General features: G+C 53.9%; 1 protein-coding gene across 49 annotated transcripts in view; it reads left to right on the plus strand.

Annotated features, from left to right (window-relative positions):
• Positions 1-20,133, plus strand: part of NFASC (neurofascin) — a 175,400-nt gene that overhangs the window by 107,155 nt on the left and 48,112 nt on the right. For 20 of the 49 annotated variants that reach the window (XM_023640382.2, XM_023640364.2, XM_070266497.1 and 17 more), the window contains 9 exons: positions 729-746; positions 1,543-1,648; positions 3,241-3,437; positions 3,907-4,029; positions 5,451-5,621; positions 9,776-9,826; positions 16,021-16,132; positions 16,552-16,736; positions 18,267-18,398. In XM_023640382.2, the coding sequence (XP_023496150.2) occupies positions 729-746; positions 1,543-1,648; positions 3,241-3,437; positions 3,907-4,029; positions 5,451-5,621; positions 9,776-9,826; positions 16,021-16,132; positions 16,552-16,736; positions 18,267-18,398 (1,095 nt within the window). The remainder of the gene's footprint in view (positions 1-728; positions 747-1,542; positions 1,649-3,240; positions 3,438-3,906; positions 4,030-5,450; positions 5,622-9,775; positions 9,827-16,020; positions 16,133-16,551; positions 16,737-18,266; positions 18,399-20,133) is intronic. The other 29 variants (XM_023640366.2, XM_070266534.1, XM_070266504.1 and 26 more) reach the window with 3 other exon arrangements.

Genomic DNA, 20,133 nt, shown 5'->3' on the forward strand with positions numbered 1-20,133 from the left:
TGAGGGCTGGGGGAGGCTTGCGCCACCTGCCCCTGCACCCACTTTGTGAAAGGCACAGAAAGCAGTGGTGGGCTCTGCTTCGTCCCCACAGCTTTTCAGAAGCGGGATTTCCACCGGGTGATGCCCTTCCACCATGAGCGGGGCCACCGTGGTCCATCTGTCCCTAGGGTTTTTTAAAGGATGGGAGGAGGAGCCAGTGGGAAAAGAAGGGGCCCTGGGACGAGCGAGGCCTGTGGCCCTTCTGGGCCCCTGCAGCTTTGCCCTGAGGTAGTTCAGATCCACTGCTTCCCGGGCCCTCCGCCTCTCCCTTGTACCCTTGACCCAGGAGCCCACTTCCCTCAATGGCATCTAGAGATGACGGCAGCATCTCCAGAGCCCAGCCTCTTTCAAGCAGCATTGTCACTTTTGATATTCAGACTTCCCTGCCGCATCATTTGGTCAGAAGCTGGTCTTCCTGCTCAGCTGTGTGGTTTGATCTCCTCGAGAGGTGTCACCTCTCCATGAAGCACTCACTGGGTCTGGCCCACCCCTGCTTGGCTCTTCTACTGAGCTCTGCAGCAGGGAGGAGTGAGCCTGTGCACCGCACCACGCCCCCCCCCCACCTCACCCCTCTCCCTGCATGCTGGGGCGTGAGGACACTTGGGCAATTCGTCGTGTCTGACGACCAATAACCAGTAACTGATGTCTTCTTTTCTCCCCTCACCATGCTAACCCCTCGGAACTAACAGCAAGCATTCAGAACGAGCGTAAGTCCTCCAGCCGCCTCTCTGTGCTTGTGCTTCTGGGAGGCCGGAGGGCAGGGAGGGCGGGAGAAGGCCAGGTGAGGAGCTCCCTGGGGATTAGCGGCCTCTCCACCTGCCCGCCGGGCCTCCTTGACCCCAGAGCCCTGTTGTGAGGTCGCTTCCCACACAGGAGAGAAGAGGCTCCCCCAGAGCTTCCTACTGCTGGGGAAGGCAAGTGGGTAAGGGGCCGCTGCTCCCTCACCCTCCGGTGGCTGGCACAGGGGCAGCCGGAGAACAGTGGAGCCCGGGGCCGAGAGTGAGAGGAGCTGGCTCTTTGGCATGCAGACAAGTCCCCGGGAGGGTCTCTGGGGACGAAAGCCTCTTTCGGCTCCTGCCTCGCCACAGTTTGGCCATCTCTTGACCCTCCAGGGCTCAGAACCATCATGGCCACTAGGTTCTGGAAATCTAGCTGCTTTTTGTTCCTTTATTCATTCAACAAACATTTATCAAGAACTGCTGTGCGCTAGGTATCGTGCTAAGCGCTGCGAGGTGAGAATGGGTGAGACGAAAGCCTGGCTTTCGGTTTCTCACAGGGATACCATGAGACCCTCCAGGGATTCTTCCTATTCTTAGTCTTTGACACGCACCCCCTGTCCTGTGGCCCTGGTTAAGGAGCGAGGTCGCTGGACCAGGGCACCGTCCACGCCCTGCTCGCCTGCTTGTCTGTGTGGCTCCTGAGGCTCTTCATTTCAGCCCTTCCCCAAGCCAGGGCCGCAGGGTTCCTTGCAGCCCTGACCGCCCACTGTGTGCTCTGTTGCAGTGTCCCAGCCTCCGACCATCACCAAGCAGTCGGTGAAGGACCACATCGTGGATCCCCGGGATAACATCCTGATTGAGTGTGAGGCGAAGGGGAACCCCGCCCCCAGGTGAGTGCCCTGGCAGGGGCCTCAGGGCTGGGTGGGGGCAAGGGGCCCGCAGGAGGGCGTCTAAACCACCCCTGCCCCTGGGCCTGATGGTCATCGAGGCAGCTGAGAAATTAAACATCATTCAAAATTTATCCACGAGGCGCCTACTGGGTGGAAGGGACCGTCTGGACAACTAGGAAATTTAGCTGGTGAGGAAAGTGGGGGCCAGAAAACTTCAGTGGCTAAGGCACCAGAATGCCAGGACCACATATGAGGTTTTCTGCCCTTCAGTGTGCCATTCTTCCCACTGTCGTATGTTCCTGTCATCCCCCGTGCTTAGCTTAGGGGAAGTTCCTCTTCCTGACTAGCCTGAGTCTTTCATTCTGAGCGCATCTCTGCTTGTACATCAGCATCGCATGAGATGTCAGCAGTCACAAGCTGAAAGCCTGCTGTGTGCCAGGCTCTGTTAGTGGTGTTCCCCACACCGTCTCTTTGACTACCTCACTGCCCTTCGAGAAGCACCCCTGTCCTTGTGAAGAGGAAGTGAAATGGATGCACAGAGATATTAAGTACCTTTTCCAAGGTTGCCCAGCTTGAGAGGGGCAGAACCTTGATCTAAACCCAGGCCTCTGATGCCCCAGGCCGGGCTTGTTAATAGCGAACGGTGAGCACTGGAGACAGGGAGATGTTACGCTATCCATCTCCCATCCTCAAAGCCGCACCACAGAAGGGACCCCTCAGACGCTTCAGGCAGATTCAGACCCAGAGGTGGCAGGACCCCACCATGTAGGGTGTGTGTGTCAGCAGGAGAAATGAGGCAGAGCGGAGCCGCAGGTGTGTGGCAGCCTCCCCCTCCCCACGGCCAGGTTTGCGTGGGACGGTCTAGCCCAGAGCTGTGAGCCTGGAAACTAGCGGGGCCTCTTGCCCTTGGTGGGAGAAGCAGGGGTCACCCTGAAGGGTCAGGCAGGGCATAGGTGACCTTGCTTCTGAGGTTTGGTCTTTCTCCCGTGGTCCCTATGAGGGGACGGTGACTCTGACACTGAGCAGCCACTGCTGCTCCTGCTTCTTTTAAGGGCGTGACCTGGGCAGCCGCAGACACACGTCCCCCAGGAGAAGCAGGGGGATGTGGTAGTCTCTTCACTCCAAGCCTCAGTTGTGCTAAGGCTGCTGTTTCTCTCCGAGCTGCCCCTCCTGGGCTTTAATGAGTGGCCGCAGCTCTGTAATCTCCACCTGCGGGCAGGGCACAAGAGCCTGAGCCGCGTCACTTGGCTTTAGAGCCGGATTATCAAGTAAGGAGGCGAGAGGAGCAGAGCCAGCTCCCCAATGCTCTTGGGCAGGGGGAAATAGGCATTTGGGTTTGCATTCCTAGTTGGGGGTTGGGAATGCCCGGGGGTGGCAGTCACCGCTGACTCTGCCCCCAGCTATTCCCCAGGGTGGGACCCGCAACTCTGCATTTTACCAGGCTTCCCAGGCGGCTCTGCTGCTCAGCTGGGGCGGGGCCCCCCCGGGCTGGAGGTGTGGATGTGGGACCGAGTCTGGGGGGCCCAGAGAGCCTCACCTGGAGCCAGAGCCCACCGTTACTCTCCGTTGTCCCTGCCCCTCGCTGTCCACAGCTTCCACTGGACTCGCAACAGCAGGTTCTTCAACATCGCCAAGGACCCCCGGGTGTCCATGAAGAGGCGGTCTGGGACCCTGGTGATCGACTTCCGCAGCGGCGGGCGGCCAGAGGAGTACGAGGGGGAATACCAGTGCTTCGCCCGCAACAAGTTCGGCACCGCCCTGTCCAACAGGATCCGCCTGCAGGTGTCCAGTGAGTAGTGTGGGGCAGGGCCGAGTCCCTGCTCCGAGGTGGTTGGAGGGAGCCCTGGGGGTCCTTCCAGAAGGGCCGGTCCTGCCCTTGGCCTCTTGGTGCCTCGACGTCCTGCATGTGCCACTTGCTTTTCTGATTCTGAGCAGGGGCGCACCTCCCCAACTCACAAAGTTTCCTTGGAAAGGAAGCTTCTAGACCGGTTTGGAACACTTCGCTGGCCGCTCTGGGCACAGGAGGAGGGGAAGGAGAGGGGCCTTTGAAGATGTGCCTCCATTCAGACAAAAGCCTTCTCTCCCCCCGCCCCTCGGGTGTGCCTCGCTTGGACTGGCGTGCCCTGCCCCTCTCTCCTGCTCCCCCGTCTCCCATCTCTCCTTCTCCTTCCCCTCCTTGCACGCCAGCCTCAGCCCTGCTGCTTGCCCCGCCCCAGCCGTCGCCCTCATTTCATCCTCCTTTGTCGCTTTCTCCCCAGAATCTCCCCTGTGGCCCAAGGAAAACCTAGACCCTGTCGTGGTCCAAGAAGGCGCCCCCTTGACACTCCAGTGTAACCCCCCGCCTGGGCTTCCGTCCCCAGTCATCTTCTGGATGAGCAGCAGTAAGTCTTGGGGGCCTGGTGTTTTATTTCTGTTTTAATCTTAGGGAGTGGGATGGGTGTGTTAAGTGGGGAGGGGCTTGCCCAAGGCTGGAAGACCTTGAGTTGTGAGGGGCAGATGTAAGGTGGCCGCATGGCTGAGAACACAGGCTCAGCAGAGAGGGGTTGCTTGGGCTCCTTGGTCTTTCTAGTAAACTTAAATCTGATAGTTTCATTCATATGCTCAGTGCCCTTCACTGGCTCCTCTGTCACCTCAGGAAAAGGCCAGACTCCTTTCCCTGGCACACAGCTCCCTTCCTGATCTGGTCCCCTCTGCCTCTCCAGCCCTCCTCCTGCCCCGGGCCGCCGGCCCCGCTGTGTGCTCTCCTCAGCACACACTGCTCCTGCTGCTGAGAAACCTTTTCGCTTCTCTTTCTCCTCTGCCTGGTAAATGTCCTGCAGCCTTCAAGCCTCAGCTCAAGGCCCCCGAGAATGGACTGCGTGCTCCTCCTCTCAGCCCCTCCCCGTCTCTGGGGCTTCCCACTCACCACACTGCATTGTAACTACTTAGCCATCCACGTCTCTATTGCTTGACTACAGGCTCTCTGAGGGCAGGAGCTGTCTTTCTTATTCGTCTCTATTTCACCAGTACCTTGCACAGTGCCTGGCACATAGTAGGCCTACAGTAAATCTTTAGTAAATACTTTGGAGAGCTGACCAGCCCATCATTGGGAAATTGGCATATTAACCTGTGCTTTAAGAAACGGTGCCTTTAGAAACTGTCATGGCGGGTAGGAAGGAGTTGGCTATGAGTAGCCAGCCTTATAAGTATTTTTTACAAACCTAACAGCCTGGAAACCTGGTCTTAGAAGTCTACATCAGCTGCCGTGATGGCGTGAAAAAATATAGATAACGTATTTGGCATTCTCCTATGATGTCATTAATTCTAAAAAGTACACGTTTTCATATTTTAACATCTCTAAAATTGGGAGGCATCCTAAAATTGACGGTGTGCATCATTGTTTGATGTGCATCTTATAATTGGTTAGTGCTTTTTTCTTTCTTGAGGAGGGTGCTTAAAAATAAGTGAGTCTGACTCCTGATTTGAGGAGTATTTGAAAGATGGTGTTCCCTCTCTCTGGCCTTGGGTCAGACCCTCTGTGGCAGGAACGAGATAGGAAAGTGTGGTCATTGCGCATGGGCGCGGCGGGCAGGTCTGCATCCAAACCCTGCTCTCTCCTCACTGCTTTTGCGACCTACGACACGTTAGTCCTCTGCTTTCTTACCTGTAAAATGGGAGTAAGCCCCTCTCAGAGTTGAGGGGATTAGACCAAATAGCGCCGAGCTCCAGGCCCTCTGTAAGTGCTCAGTGGTCAGAACCATCATGGTTGTCATCACTGTTCTCATTACTGCCAACCCCCCACTGTGCCTCTTCTTCCTTGTAGCCATGGACCCCATCACCCAAGACAAGCGTGTCTCCCAGGGCCACAACGGAGACCTGTATTTCTCCAACGTCATGCTGCAGGACATGCAGACTGACTACAGCTGCAATGCCCGCTTCCACTTTACCCACACCATCCAGCAGAAGAACGCGTTCACCCTCAAGGTCCTCACCAGTAAGTGCAGGCCCCTGCCCGGGGCTGGGGTCCGGGGCAGCAGCCCGCCTCGCCCAAGCAGCCCTGGGTCCCTGAGTCTGGGGGGAGACTTGTCCCCAAGGCTGACCTAGAGACCCTCCAGCCCGTTGTGCCTGAGCTACTTCATCTGCTTGATTCTAAACCCTTGAGTTAAACTTGGTCCTACTCTAAGTCAGTGCTTCTCAGACTTTGGTGGGAATCGGAATCACCTGGCGAACTTGGCAGCCATACCCAGGCCTGGCCCCATCCGGCCTCAACAGTCCCCGCCTTGTCCTTCATTAGCTCTCCAGGTGGTTTGGGCACACCCCAGAATTTGAGAAGCACTGTTTTCAGTGGTCATCTGGCATCTCTCTCATGCATTCAGCTTGATTCTTTCTTTTGCTTCCAGCTGTTGTTTGGTTATCTCTATTTCTAGAATAAAGCCATAGCACAGAATATCCAAGTTAGTGGGTACCTCGACATGAATTGTATTGATTCTGTAATATGTATATTCTGCGCCATAAGGAGTCGCTATGCTCGCAAGTTGCAGGTTTGTGTTTTAGTTTTATCTGTTTTGTTTTTCTTTCCTGATTCTGTTTGGCTGGTACCAAAGCACACCAGCATTTCCTGACCCATTATAGTGTTGGTGGCCTTCGCACAGGAAAGGGAGGCTAGTCGGTTCAGGGACACTTCTTGCTGGGGACCCGCTGACCTGGAGCTCTGGCTGCGAAGTCCCCAGCCTGCTTAGGACGTTGAAAGGGGCTGTGTTGTTTACACCATGGATTTGTAACATGCCTTCCATAGAAACCCCCTAAAGACCTTAATCTGTCTGACTCAGCTGTGAATGTTGTTTTCAACACTGTGGACCCTGGTGATTGTGGGGGAGGCCAGGCAAAGGGCACCACGTGGGTGCTGGCAGCTTCCTCAGGTTGGAGAAAAGAGGCTGAACCCTGGCTTCCCGGAGCCCACACGCAGACAGGTCGTTGACGACGCCTCCAGGGGCTGGGGGGAGAGGCTTGGGCGAGCTCACTCCTCACTCAGGACGGGTAGGGGCTGACCCCTCTGCTGTCCTCTTTGCTCACGATGATGAGCTCTTACGGATGAGAGTGGCCCAGCCCCACACCCAGTTGCCACCATGGCGTCGAGATGGACCCACAAGACGCAGTTTCCTTCCTGGTCCCCTTCTCCTGTTAGGGAGTTTTTCTCTTTTTTTCCTTTCTCTTCATTTTCTTCCCTTTTCTTTTTCACCTCCTTCCTTGCTGTTTCTCCTCACTCTTTCTTCCTTTCTTCTTTGCCCCTCTCTTGTCTTCTCTCTCTCCTGTAACCCCATTTTACCCTTTTCTAATCCTCCCCCTCCTGCCTCCCCAGCTCCCCACACGCTGTTCTGGGTTGGTGTCAAGCTGCCTGTAATTTGGTACCAACCAGACAGCCAGAAACCCAGGGACAAGCTGCAGGTTCCTGGCAGGGTTACCTGGCTTCGCTCCACTTGCTGCCCCTCCCTGGCTTTCTTATTCCAGACCCAGGCCCAGAGAGGACCCCTGGAGAAGAAAGTTGGGCTGTCTGAAATGTCAATGTACATCAGGGGTGACCACCTGCCAGCTGGCTGAGCTGGGAGGACAGTGTGGTCTGCCCAGGACCTCAGAGTGGCTTCCAGAGCCAGGACAGGGCTGGCAGCATTGGGCCGTGGGAGGGGCAGAAATGTCTAGAGCAGTCCGTCCTTCTGCCCGGGGCAATGCTTGAAGTCAGCCTGCTGTTTGGGGACTGACTCAGGTGACCTTCTGCGGTCCTGGGCCGAGGCCTCACTGTCACACAGCGGGGGAGCAGGGCCAGGAGGTGGTGGAGAGCCATCCTCTGCAGAACTAAGCCGTTAGAGGTTTCAGCAACATTTAGACGTTGGACTTTCCAGAAACATCCTTTTCTTTACCAGGGGAAGTAAGAATATTTGCTTCTGATTCATTTCTGGGTCCCCTACTCCACTGAAAACTCTTTCCTCCGAATGCTGAGAAACCCCATGGGTGATGGGAACAGATGCCTGTTGGCTTCCTGGAGTTCTCCCAGTGGCAGCTTTGGCTGGGAGCAAGTCCTGGGCCTCCAAGCCAACCCAGAATTGGGCGCAGTTGCTTAAAATAGCACAGTGGTGCTCTCTCTCCTTTCCTGCCTGGAAAGGACACAGCCTTTTTCTTGTGTTTTCAGAACCAGGTCTGGGGGTGGGGAGGCAAAACAGACAAGTTGAGACAGCTTCAAAGACTCTGTTCTCACCAGGGGTTTTCTCACAGTTTTCCCATTGGGGAAGAAAGAAATCTCACCACAGCCAACTTTGCATGACCTTCATTAAAGGAAGGGGAATACAAGATACTGGGCAATCTACAGTCATTTTTAGAATTTGTTTTGGGGTACAAAGACAAACAGTGGAGTCAGGCAGCAAAGATGGGCTTGTCCCACTGTGCCCAAGCCAGCACAGGTTCCCAGTCCCTTCTGGTGCCTCTGCCAAATGACGGTGATGGAAGAGGTTCCCCCTGAGGGAGCACTAACCCTGCTTCCTTGTGGTGTCTGTTGTCTGAGTGATCTTAGAGGAGTCAGAAGGTCTCCCTGAATTTCTCAGATGTGCAGAATCCACAAACTGAGGTCAGTTCTAAGCTCGGGTCACTTCTCTGGAAAGAGAGAGGTTCTATTTCACCTGGTGGCGTGGGAGCATGAGAGCATGAAACAAGGGCCCCTTCATCTGTGCGTGCCCCCAACCTCCCCCAGGAGAGGAGCAGTACCTCCCAAGTCCAGCTGCAGCCCCTCCTGCCTCTGTGCCACCCGCCTCTTCATTCCTGCTGCAGGTCGCTTCCTACCTTTAGCTCCAGATAAACCCAAGCGGACTTCCCAGACGCAGGCTAGATCTTTTACGACACACCCCATCTTAAGAAATAGTTCTGAATAATGAAAATCTTCCTATAGGGTGTTAAGCAGATTTGGGATACAATGCAATGCAGGACCCAGAAAAAAGCTCGCATAGCCTCCAGCAGTCAGCTGTACCAGGATTTGCTCTGTCTTCAGATGTGCGAATGTTCTGGCATGGCACCCTTCCTCCCTCAGGCGGTTGGATGTGTTCCCAGCTCCTCAAGGCATCTACTTGGCTTCCAGTCAGCTATCCCGCCCCCCACGCCCTGTTGGTACTGTCAAAGCTTGAACCCCAGCGCTGGAAGGGGACAGTGGTAGAAGAGTGAAAGCTGCCTAAGGGTGTTGGCATGGTTATGTGCCCTATTCCAAGAAGGCTTGTTCACTGAGGAGTAAATGCCCGAGGGTCTTAATTCCCTAACATTGGAACTGAGGCCACTGGTCCTTAAGAACGTCTTCACCCCCAAGCCAGCCCAGAGATCTCTGAGTCTCCAGCTTAGTCAGCAGGCCTTTCCTGGTCCCCACTGTAGAGCCACAGCTCACTCTTCTGTCCTGGGCTTTCTTTATAATCCCCAACTCTGAACCTCAGCCTACCAATCCTAGCCTCCTCACCGTGAGGCCTTTCTGCCAAACAATACATCTCAGAGACCAGGGTGGTGCCCATCTGGTCAGGTTAGGGGGGGTGCTTGTTGCTGGGCAGCGCACGATTGCTGGGTGCTGCCAGGGGTCCCGCTGTCCCTCTCTTTGCTGACGAGTTCTTTCTCTCGAACTGTCTTCTCCTCTCACTTACTCCTTAGCTTCTGCCCAGGTAGGGCTGTGCCCTTTCCCCAGGGCTCACTGACGCTCTTTTCTCTTTAGCCACCCCAGGAGCTGGCCTGGTCCACAGTCCTGGGAACTGAGGATTTTGGTGGGAAGGAGTTGTTCAAAAGACCGCTTTGGGATACCACTAATCCTTATCTCATTTGTTTGAAAATATAGTAGGACCAAGCAATTAAAGGTCAAGCCTAATTTCTTTAATTAAAAAAGAAACTTATTCTATTATTGCCTTTTTTTTGCAGGATTTAACCTTTTCTTCCCTTTTTTGGGCTGTTTTGTGTTGCTTGTTCTTCACCAAGCATATTTCCTTTCCAAATATGCCACGTCTTTCCTTTGCAGGAGGCACTGGTGCTCCTGGTTGTTTTTATGGCTTGGCGTTTCTGTTTGTCCTCTGCCATCTGTGCCTCCGCGACCTCTCTCTGGCCTCCTGTGTGCTCACCCTCTTTTGTTTATTGCAGACCACCCCCATAATGACTCGTCCTTAAGAAACCACCCTGACATGTACAGTGGTGAGTCGCCGCGGTAACCTTGGGATAACCTTGCCTGTCCTAACCCCAGTTTGCCTAACTTGACTGATACCATGTCATTAACTCGTGCTGGGTGGTAAGTCTGACAGTCAGCCAGGCCAGGGTGCCAAGGGGCCGTCCCCGGAACACTGCTCGCCGAGAGGACGGCGGCCAGTTTGGGAGTTTGAGGTGCTGGTGGTGTGCAAGCCTCCAGTTGCTGAACTCTGGGCAAGTCATTCACACCAGGGTAGGGCTTCAAAAGAGCTGCCTGGGGAGTTCAGTAGGAACTTAGGATCGGTGGTAGCTGGATGAAGAGTGTCGGAGGGTAGTTGAGTCCCCACGTGAAGAGGAAGCAGGAAGCCTCATTCCTCTTAGTAGTTTAAGAGCACGGGAAGCTTTGCAGTGTGTTTACTTAATTCGAGTGCCTGGATGTAAATTGCCTGCGTTGTAGAGTAGGCTTAGTTCCTGGGGGTACCGTTTCACAGGGCCACGTCTCTTTCAAAATCCATCTGGGGCCGGCCCTGTGGCTGAGTGGTTAAGTTCGCAGGCTCCGCTTCAGTGGCCCAGGGTTTCCCTAGTTCAGATCCTGGGTGAGGACATGGCATCGCTTGTCAGGCCATGCTGAGGTGGCGTCCCACATAGCACAACCAGAATATACAGCTATGTCTTGGGGGCTTTGGGGAGAAGAAGAAGAAAAAAGAGAAGATTGGCAACAGATATTGGTTCAGGTTCCAATCTTTAAAAAAAAAAAAACATGCATCTGGGAAAGATGAGTAAGGGTCCAGCTCTGAGTTCCCTTTCAAGGTGAGTATAAATGAAGCAGGCCATCCGCTGTGCTCCATCACTGGGGCCTCTTCTCTCCTCTGGGAGTGCACGCAAACGCTGCCCACCAGTCTACACACTTGCAAGTCATGGAACAATTTCCATGAGGCATGTTCCTAGCTCATCACAGCTGGTTTCTCAGGCTGATTAGGAGAGTAATGGGCTATTCCACACCTGAGTCACCACCCCCCACCATGGCTCAGGAGTGTCTTGTTTTCCTTGAGCAGCCAGAAGAATCATTTCCTGGCTCTGGCAAGGCAGCTGGCCCCCGTCATCAGTTATGCCTTGGAAGCTGAGGCTGCAGGTCCCCAGGGGGGTGATTGTGAGCTCAAATAGATAGAAAAAATAGATAGGAAGTGTCTGTATTGTGGTGTGCTAGTATAGACAATGCTGGTGTCTGGAGTGAGGGATGGGGACAGGGAGCGAGAGCCAGGGAGCAAGGAGGGAGCTCTAACTTGGCGGCAGCAGCAGAGCCACACCGAGATCCTGCCAAAGAAATTTACTGCCGAGGAAGCTGGGACCTTTATTAGATTCTGGGCACTGTCTGTTTTCAAAATAACGGGGCCAACCACCATTGTGTCAGGAGCCCCAGAGCACTGGTCTGGAATGTGCCTTTTTCTAAATTGGATTCCAGGTAATCTATTATGGAAGTATTCTTAAAGCTGGAGTTTATCAGAGTCAGAAGGTCCAAGCTCCTCGCTTTATAGAAGATAAACCATTCAGCAGACACGCGTGTCGGGTTCTTTCATCAATAGGGGAAGTTCAAGTGATGCCAGCCACTTTAATCAGTTTGTGACCAGTGGTGGATATTATTACAAGCGAAAGGGTAGGGGGTATAAGAACCATCTGGAGCTATGAAACTAAGCAGAGCTCCCAGGAGCTCACGTGGAGATTGACCCCTTCTCCTCAGTCCCAGGTAGAACAGGGCTGAGCACGGATAAGCTCGGTGGAAAGGAGAGAAAGTCAAAGGGAGGCAAACAAAGGACAGCTGGGTTGAATGCTTCTAGAAAGAAATAAAAGGTGAAAAGGAAGAAAGGAGGAGAAGGTCCTTCCTGAGGGCAGGGGGCTGGGCAGGGAGACAGTGCGATGAGAAATGCACAAAGGAGACGTGAGCAGTGGGGCCACTCCATCATTACGTTTTGTTCTAGCAATTTCTACTGTGGTTTGGTATCCTCTGAACATATGCCAGATGCCCCCTGACCTGCTGAGCGGCAGAGGGAAGCTGGTCTGAGATTGTCACTTGGTGCCCAGCATTCACCCAGGCCAGGAGACAGGAAGGAAGTTCCGAGCATGCGCTCTGAGATAGTCTGCCCTGAATTAGGCTGGAGGGTGTGCCATTGAGAGACCTTGGCCACATCACTCAGTGTGCCAGAACTTTAATATCCCCATCTGCAAAATGGGTACATTACCTGCTTCATAGGATTATTGTGAAGATTAAAGAAGATAATGTACATATAGTTCCCAGTGTGGTGTCGGACACATGTCGATGATTAAGAAATGTTACCCATTACTAAAGAGAATGGTTTGGTGTTGACTGTATCAAGTTTAATTGTTCTGCGCTTCTGAAATTAGGAGGGACATGGAGAACTTGAAGAGAGGCCAGGGGGAGAAAGGCAGGCACAATTATGGGAAGAAAGTGCTACAGAGGGAGAAATTTTAGAGCAGACTGGAGCCTGAAAGCTATTCAGATCCTCAGCTGTGCTGAGAACATGAGGGATTTAGGTGAGACTTGGAGGAGATTTCCTGGCAGTGGAAGGTATCAAATATCACTAGACACAGAGTTTTTCCTCATCTTCTGGGGTGGTTTGGTCAGCCATTGCTAGAGCCAGAGAGGTAGACGAGATGCCAGGAATCCAGCCCCATGAGTTCTCAATTCTGAGAATCGAAAGCAGCAAACGGAGGACCCAGCCGCCCCTGACAGCGGTTCCTGGCAGTTTCTCGGATCTGTCTGATTCGCTGCGTGCTCTCTGCTAGCCGACAGCACCAGCAGAGGGGAGCAGCTCAGAGCTTCAGCAGTCTTGACCTTTCCTCATGCAGGAGACAATCGAGGCGTTTTCCACTGGCCCTTTAAAGCCAAGCTGGTTGAGGCCATGTCACCTCCTGATGCCCGCTGCTAACCACATTCCCCTAGAAACCCGTGGGCCGCTCTCCAGCCATAGCTTGTGAGAGCAGGAGAGAAGATTGTCCTTGGGCTCAAGGTCAGGTGGGCCCGCAGCTAAGTTCTTGCTGAATGCACACAGACACGAGCTTTAGCATCTGGATTGATCAGGTATTAGGTCTAACTCGAGCCCTGGAGATGAGGGAGAGGACGAGAAGCATCATCAGGCTGGACAGGCTCTCCCAGGACCCCGCCTCCAGGGTCAAAGAGGGTGTCCCGTGACACCAGGAGACTGTCGTCTTCCAGTATTTGAATCTCGTAGAGTCTCGTGTGGTAATCGCCCTTGTCTCGGAGATTCTTCAGGGAAAACGATTAGCCACCCTCCTTTGGGAGCAGCGGCTGCCAAAGCCACCGGCTGGATTATCCTTCATAAATTTGTGTAGAGCTCCTGCTGCAGCTGACCACGTTTCTCCAAAACCTCCCCTGTGGGTCCAGCCTTATCATCCCTTAATGACGCCCCGTGTCGCCCTGACTCCTCTTCAAGTTTTCCGTGGCCTTAAGAATCCGGTTGAGATGCCTTTGGGGCCTCTTCATTCTCAACCCAGCTGCTTTTTTCCAGCTTGGGCCTGGGTTTACTCACTTGCCCCGAGGAGAGCTGGAGCCTTAGCTGAGACAATGCGAGCGGTCTGTGAGGACAGCCCCGTGGAAGAGTTTCACCACAGCAGCTCACTAAGAGGAAAGTCTCTTTTCTCCTTCACTTCTTTTGCCCCTGCGTTTGGTTTTCTTTGGTTTGAGCAAGGAGATTCCCAAAGCTGACTATCAGAAGTGGGGACAGCGGGGCACCCGTCTTGAAAGAGAGAGGCAATGTAGTTTAGATGTGGGAGCACAGGCTTCAGTGCTAAAGGGTCTAGAATCCAAATGTAACTGGCTCGTGTTCTTGGGTGAGTCTGTTGACTCCACTGGGCCTCAGTTTCCTCTGCTGGAAATGGGGTGTACTCTCCAGGTTGTCCTGAGGATTAAACATGATGGCGATGTCTAGCTGGAGCTGTTCGCACAGCATGCGGCCCACCATAAATGCTCACCAAGTGGCGGCCCTGATTATTATCTCTGACTTTTAGGATGTTCTTCCCTATGTTTTTGAGCTTTGGCTCGCTTCCCAGCAGCGTCTCCTCCTTTGGGGTAATTCTGTGCTTGCTAGTCCACATCCCATAAGTGAAGTATTGCTGGAACCTTTTTCTAGTCACAGCTACAGCGTGTCAGGCACCCACGGCAGGCCTCTGTGCTCCCTGCTCCTCTCTCCCACACTTAATGCTTTGCTGGTCATGTGTGCTTGTGGTGCTGCATGCTGTGGTGTCAATTAAATGTCCATAGGGTCACAGATTGGTGCCTGCAGATTTTGTGCCTTCATGGAAGGAGTGTGCTGAGCTGGGACGTCTTCCACGTAATCCCAGGGTTCCCAGCTCTCGACAGATTCACCAACTGACACCAGAGCCTCCTGCCCTGAAGTCTTCTCCCTGGCACGCCTGACCTTGTGTTGTCTGTTTGGTGATTCCATGACAAAGGATGGGAGGAAGCTGCTGCTCTGGTATCAGGCTTCCTTGGTACTGAGAGCTGGATGCTACAAGAGTTATAGATGTAGACGGTAACCAATTAACCACATAATGGATTAACCTCTTCAGTAGCCACTGTTGTATATGTGTGTGCTGGTGGGACAAATGAGGACATCTACAGAAAGAAAACTAACCTGGGGGGTAAATTGTTGCCTTCTCTTTTGTTCTCTTCTCCCCCTGAATTCATTCACCCCACAAACACTTATTGACCATGTGTCGTGTGCCGTGTATTATGCCAGTAGCCTAACTACGTCTGCATGTGTTTCATCATTTCTTCCCCTGACAAAAGGATAAATAGATACAAACTCTATGAAATGTGCTGCCCCGATGGCCAATGGAGAGGAGCTGAGTGCCCCTAGGAGAGGAACCCCGCTGCTCCAGCCAGACACCAGCCAGCCAGTGCGCTCTGTTAAGAAACACCAGTGTCCCAGAGACAGAGTCCCCTGCCGTTCTGTCCTCACTCTGCCAGCACCCGTTAACACCCCTGCCTGGAAGAACACCTTTGTTCTCACCCCAGGCCTCTCTGAGGGCTCCTAGCTCCTGGCAGCGCTGCCTTCCTTCCGCCTCTCACCTCTCCAGCTGAGATGAAGACCCGTTAAACCCACGGGTGGGCTCAGCTTATGAAAACTCTTCTCGTTCACGGTCACACGCCTTTGGGCAAGGTGCCTCCTCCAGTTTCCCTTTGCTTTGGGTTCCTGGGTGGAAACTCCTTGTTCTCTGTTCCATCGTATCTATTTCTGTGGAAACGTGCAGACGGCTCTGAGGGGAAGGTGCGGCTCAGTAAGACGGGTCCACTCTGCTGGTGTACCCAGATTTGCATGACCCCTTCCACAGGGAGACAGCCACCTGACACTGTAGACCTCTGTGAGCTGCCTGGCCTTCAGGACCTGGTGCATCGCCTTGATTTCAGACCCTGTGGCTGCTCCAGCCTAGTTGGATTATAGATCACCTCCTCCATCTTGGCTGCCACTCTCCTCTCACCCCTCCCCCAGTCTCTCACCTCCAATTAACACCCTCCTCCCCAACCCCCTCCCAGTCATTAGTGAAGAAGCAGAATGGTCTTGGCCCCAGAGTGATTTCCTGTCATCTCTGCTCATTAATTCTCTCCATGTCTTTGCTAAACCGTTAATAACGCTGAATGCATCTCTGACTGTTCATCTGAGTCTTTGTGGCTTCATCCCAGCTCCTTGTCTCCAGGGTCCCCAAGAGCAGGTTGTGTGTCCTGTGGCCTCAATGCGAGCCTTCTCTTTCTTCCACTGCTGCTGAGATGGCCTCCTCGGGGGCCACGGCATTGGCCTCTGGGGCCCCAACACAAGATGCTCGGGGAGTAAACGCTCAGTGCTCCAGCAACCCTGCCCCTGTTCCAGAGAAGGATTGGTTTACTGAACTGTGAGGGAGGCTGAGCTCCTCTGAGGTCCTTTCAGAACTTAAAGCTGCTCACACACATGTGCTGGTGGGGCCGAGGAGCCGGCGCTTCCTAACACTCCTCTCTTAATGATGCCCGGCCCTTGGGGTGGTTTCAGCTGGGAGGGACGGGGCTTGGTGCCTCTGAGGTGAGGGGGTCAGCAGGGGCATGATGACGTTTCTTTCTAGCCTGACAGCTTTGGCCCAGCTGGGTCAGCCCTGCAGGCAGTAGGCTCACGAGAGCTTGCTCTATCCTGTTTCAGCCCGAGGAGTTGCGGAAAGGACACCCAGCTTCATGTATCCCCAGGGCACTGCGAGCAGCCAGATGGTGCTGCGTGGCATGGACCTCCTGCTGGAGTGCATCGCCTCCGGGGTGTACGTACCATTGGCACCCCCACTTCTGGCCACCCTCCAGGAAGATGGGGTGGGAGTTTAGGTGTGGTCTGTTCTTGCCACATTTTGGGGGGCAAAAAGAGAAGCAAACAGCCCCTAGTGAGGACTTTGCAAGTCATAGTCCTCTCCGTCCCGTTCTGGCCGTCTCACTTTGGGATAATGAGGAAAGGAAATGGGTAGGCATGCTGTGTGTGTGTTAGAGTCTCGTGTGACCTCAGATAAGTCCCTCACACACTCTGTGGCTGAACATCCCATCTGAATAGGAGAGATCAGTTCTCAGAGGACATGTCTTCCTGGACCCCGTACACCTTAAGGACGCCCGGGTGTCCTGGGCTCCATATAAGAAAAGCAGGGCTGCGGTCAGTGCTAAGTCCCTGTTTCCTGCTTGGTCCTTCTCCTAGCCCGACACCAGACATCGCGTGGTACAAGAAAGGTGGGGACCTCCCATCTGACAAGGCCAAGTTTGAGAACTTTAACAAGGCTCTACGTATCACCAATGTCTCTGAGGAAGACTCTGGAGAGTATTTCTGCCTGGCCTCCAACAAGATGGGCAGCATCCGGCACACGATCTCGGTGAGAGTAAAGGGTACGTGGTGTGTATTTCTCATTATGGTGATCTGCCAGCCCCGAACACCATGGCCACCCTCCCTCTGGGGGCAGTTGCGGGTCGGGTAAGGGAGACACTTCCAACACACTGGTTAGTGGCAATAGTGACCTGCCAGGGATGGTGCCACCCCCGGATATGAGTGTGTGAGTGTATGTGTGAGAGAGAGGGAAAGGGAGTGAGTGTGAGCGTGTGCATGTGTGGATAAGCATGGAAGGTATTAAGGGAAGGAGAGCCACCTGACCATCACCCAACTCTCCTTTGTGCTCGGGGCTCCCTCAGCAGGTGAATTTTCTCCGTGGTCTGTTTGGATCACCCCCAGAGCCTTTTGTTTCTTTCATTTGCAGCTGTTCACGGTGTGGCATCTTAGCCCTGTGCTGTCTGTGTATTGTGCATGGTTATTTTTAAAAATGGAAGTCATCGTGGTCCAAAGTATTTTTTAAAGAATCCCTTCCCTCCCCAAAAAGCATAGAGGGTCCCCCGAGCTACTGCAAGCACTAGAACACGTGCCTCTCTGGTCCCAGAGCGCGTGGTGGGCACGCCAGCCTCTGCTCAGCTGGGGGCTGGGGGATGGTTGGGGTCACGAGGTCTGACACCACAGTGTAAGAACTTTCTTAGCTCACACTCAGTTGACCTTGTCACCTTGGTTTCAGCACTGCACTCAAACCAAGGGTTCTTAACCTTTTCTAGGGTATCAAGATCTTTGAGAATTTGATCCAAAGGATCTTCTTCTTAGAAAAATCCACATATTTGCAAAATTTTCCAAACAGTTGGAAGAGGGGGCCAGCTACGAGCTTCTGCTACAGCCAAAGCTCAGTGCCTAAAAGAATGAAGATGAGGCCTTTCCTGAAGGGGCTGATCTTGCAGCAGAAATCCAGAGGGCCAACCCTGTGCCCACTTTACCACAGTCCCTGGCTTGAGCCCTTGGCTGCCCATCAAGAACCCCTGTGGAGCTCTAAAAGCATTCGCTGCCCAGCCCCCCGAGGATTCTGACTTAGTGGGTCTAAGACAGGCCCTACCGTCCGTGTCTGTTAAAAGCTCTTCAAGGGACTCTAATGAGCAGCCCGAGTTTAGAACTATTGTTCTGGGGCCAGCCCCGTGGCCGAGTGGTTAATCTACATGCTCCGCTTCGGCAGTCCAGGGTTTTGCCGGTTCAGATCCTGGGCGTGGACATGGCACCGCTCATCAGGCCATGCTGAGGCGGTGTCCCACATAGCACAACCAGAGGCCCTCACAACTAGAATATACAGCTATGTACTGGGGGTCTTTGGGGAGAAGAAAAAAAAAAGAACTATTGTTCTGTGAACTCAAAATAGACTGGTCAGCATCTGAGATGCCAAGCTGGCCCAAGGCAGGCTGGACCGAATCATCCCATGAGGATGAGCCCTGGGCAGGTGGTGAGGGCTGGGGCTGGCACACAGGGGCTCCTGTCTTCCTAGAGGGAGCCCATCTGGTTTCTTCTGCCTGCCCTGTGCCATCTAACTCCCAGCCTTTGCTGTCCTTGTCTTCCAGCTGCTCCCTACTGGCTGGATGAACCCAAGAACCTTATCCTGGCTCCTGGCGAGGACGGGAGACTGGTGTGTCGAGCCAGTGGGAACCCCAAGCCCACCATCCAGTGGATGGTGAATGGGGAACCTTTGCAATGTGAGTAACAAACCACTGTCCCACCTGACCCTGCTCTCTCTCCTGTCGAAGGCTCCAGACCCCACTCCCTGCGGGCCAGCCTGGTTGTACCAGAGGCAAAGCTAACAAGTGTTCCTTGGCTGCTGCTTCTGGAGCAGCCCACCTCTTGGACATCTCAGGAGGCAGGAACCCTGCCTCTTCTGTGAGAGAACAGGAGGCCTGTGGTCATGTTCCCATATTTAGGGGATTTCTGCTCTTGAGGGTTTTCCCTAAATCTCTGCTTTCTGCCCTTAACAACTACAGAGCCCAGGTAAAGGTCTAGGGATGGCAGCCTCCTCTCCTGAGTTGGGGCTCTGAGTGCTGCTGGGGCTTAGAAGGGGCAGGGAGCTCAGTAACCCACTGCTGTTGGTTGCCCAGGGCCTGCTGTCTGCTGAGGGCAAAATAAGAGGCAGGGTTCCATGATGATACGAAAGATAATGGTCAGATATGAGGAAGAACTTCCCCTTGAGAGCAGAGATGCACCGGTGCGGGTACTGAGTATGCACAGACTTTGGCGAGATTTTGTCCTGCCCAGATGGCTGGAGTAGGTGACTCCAGGGACCTTCCAGCCGGAGGGCTTGGTCAAGTCTTCACATCATATTCTCTCCTGTTGCATTTACTTTTTAAATGTCCTGTTGTTACTTCTGTAAGAGGTCAGAGGAAATGCCAACAGTGATATCAACCAAACGGGGCAAAAAAACAGATGATGAGAACTCAGAGCGAAACTGTCGAGCCACGGGGGCGCAGGGACGGGGGGAGGAGAGCATGGGAATGCGCCTTCTGAGACGCGCACTGTGTGCCCAGCACAGCGCCGGGTGCTGCGCCCCGTTCTCTCTTTGACCTGAAATGTGGAGGATGCGGAAGCATGGTTTCTGCAGTGCCGTGAATTGCCTGAGGTCACGTAGCTGGTCCGTGGTGAAGTTGTGGGCTGCTGTGTGCTGAGCACATAGTTGCCCCAAGTAAATACCCTTTTCCCGGACACTAGCGGAGACACAGACGGTGCGTGCCCTCTGTGTTTTTCCCTGTCTGACAGCACTTGGAGGACAAGGCACACAAAGGCAGTGAACCTCATAGCACCTTAAACGAGGTCAGAGCCCCAGGCTCACAACCGAGCCTTGGTCCTGGAAAGGTCACCCGTCACTTTCTGGGACTGACTGGAAGGAAAGTTGCGTTCATGAGAAGTGCCGGGCAGGGAGGCATGAAGCTGCGGGCGCTGCCTTCCTGGTGCCTTTTGCTGAGTGCAGACTCAGAGACAGATGATAAGGATCTGCTGACCTTGTCTTCTCTCACCTCCTGCTGATTCCCCAGTTCTGGGCTCAGACTTGCTGTCTATGAGTGGCACCCGTGGGGCCAGACCCTGGGTCCTCCTCTGCCAGCTGCCCCTATGGGTCTGAGTGATCCAGGACGGGTTCATGGACTTGCAAGCCAAGTCCTCTGGCCCAGTACAGAAACCTTACAGGAGATCACCTGCTAGAGGTGAAAGATGGGAAAGTGGCAATTCCTTACAATTCCAGAAACTTTCATTTGTACAGCTCATTATCACTCTGTTAACCTTCCTCAGAGTAGGGGAAAGATGGGAGTAATTCTCCCCGTTTGACAGATGAAGGAAATGAGGCCCAGAAAGATTCACTGACTTGCCCTGAGTCCCAGATTGACGTGTGAACAGGACAAGGTCCCCAGCCTCTGCTGTCTGCATTCCAAGCCAGAGGTACTGGGA

This window comes from Equus caballus, chromosome 5, assembly GCF_041296265.1.
Source record: "Equus caballus isolate H_3958 breed thoroughbred chromosome 5, TB-T2T, whole genome shotgun sequence".
In the NCBI taxonomy this organism is placed as follows: Eukaryota; Metazoa; Chordata; class Mammalia; order Perissodactyla; family Equidae; genus Equus; species Equus caballus.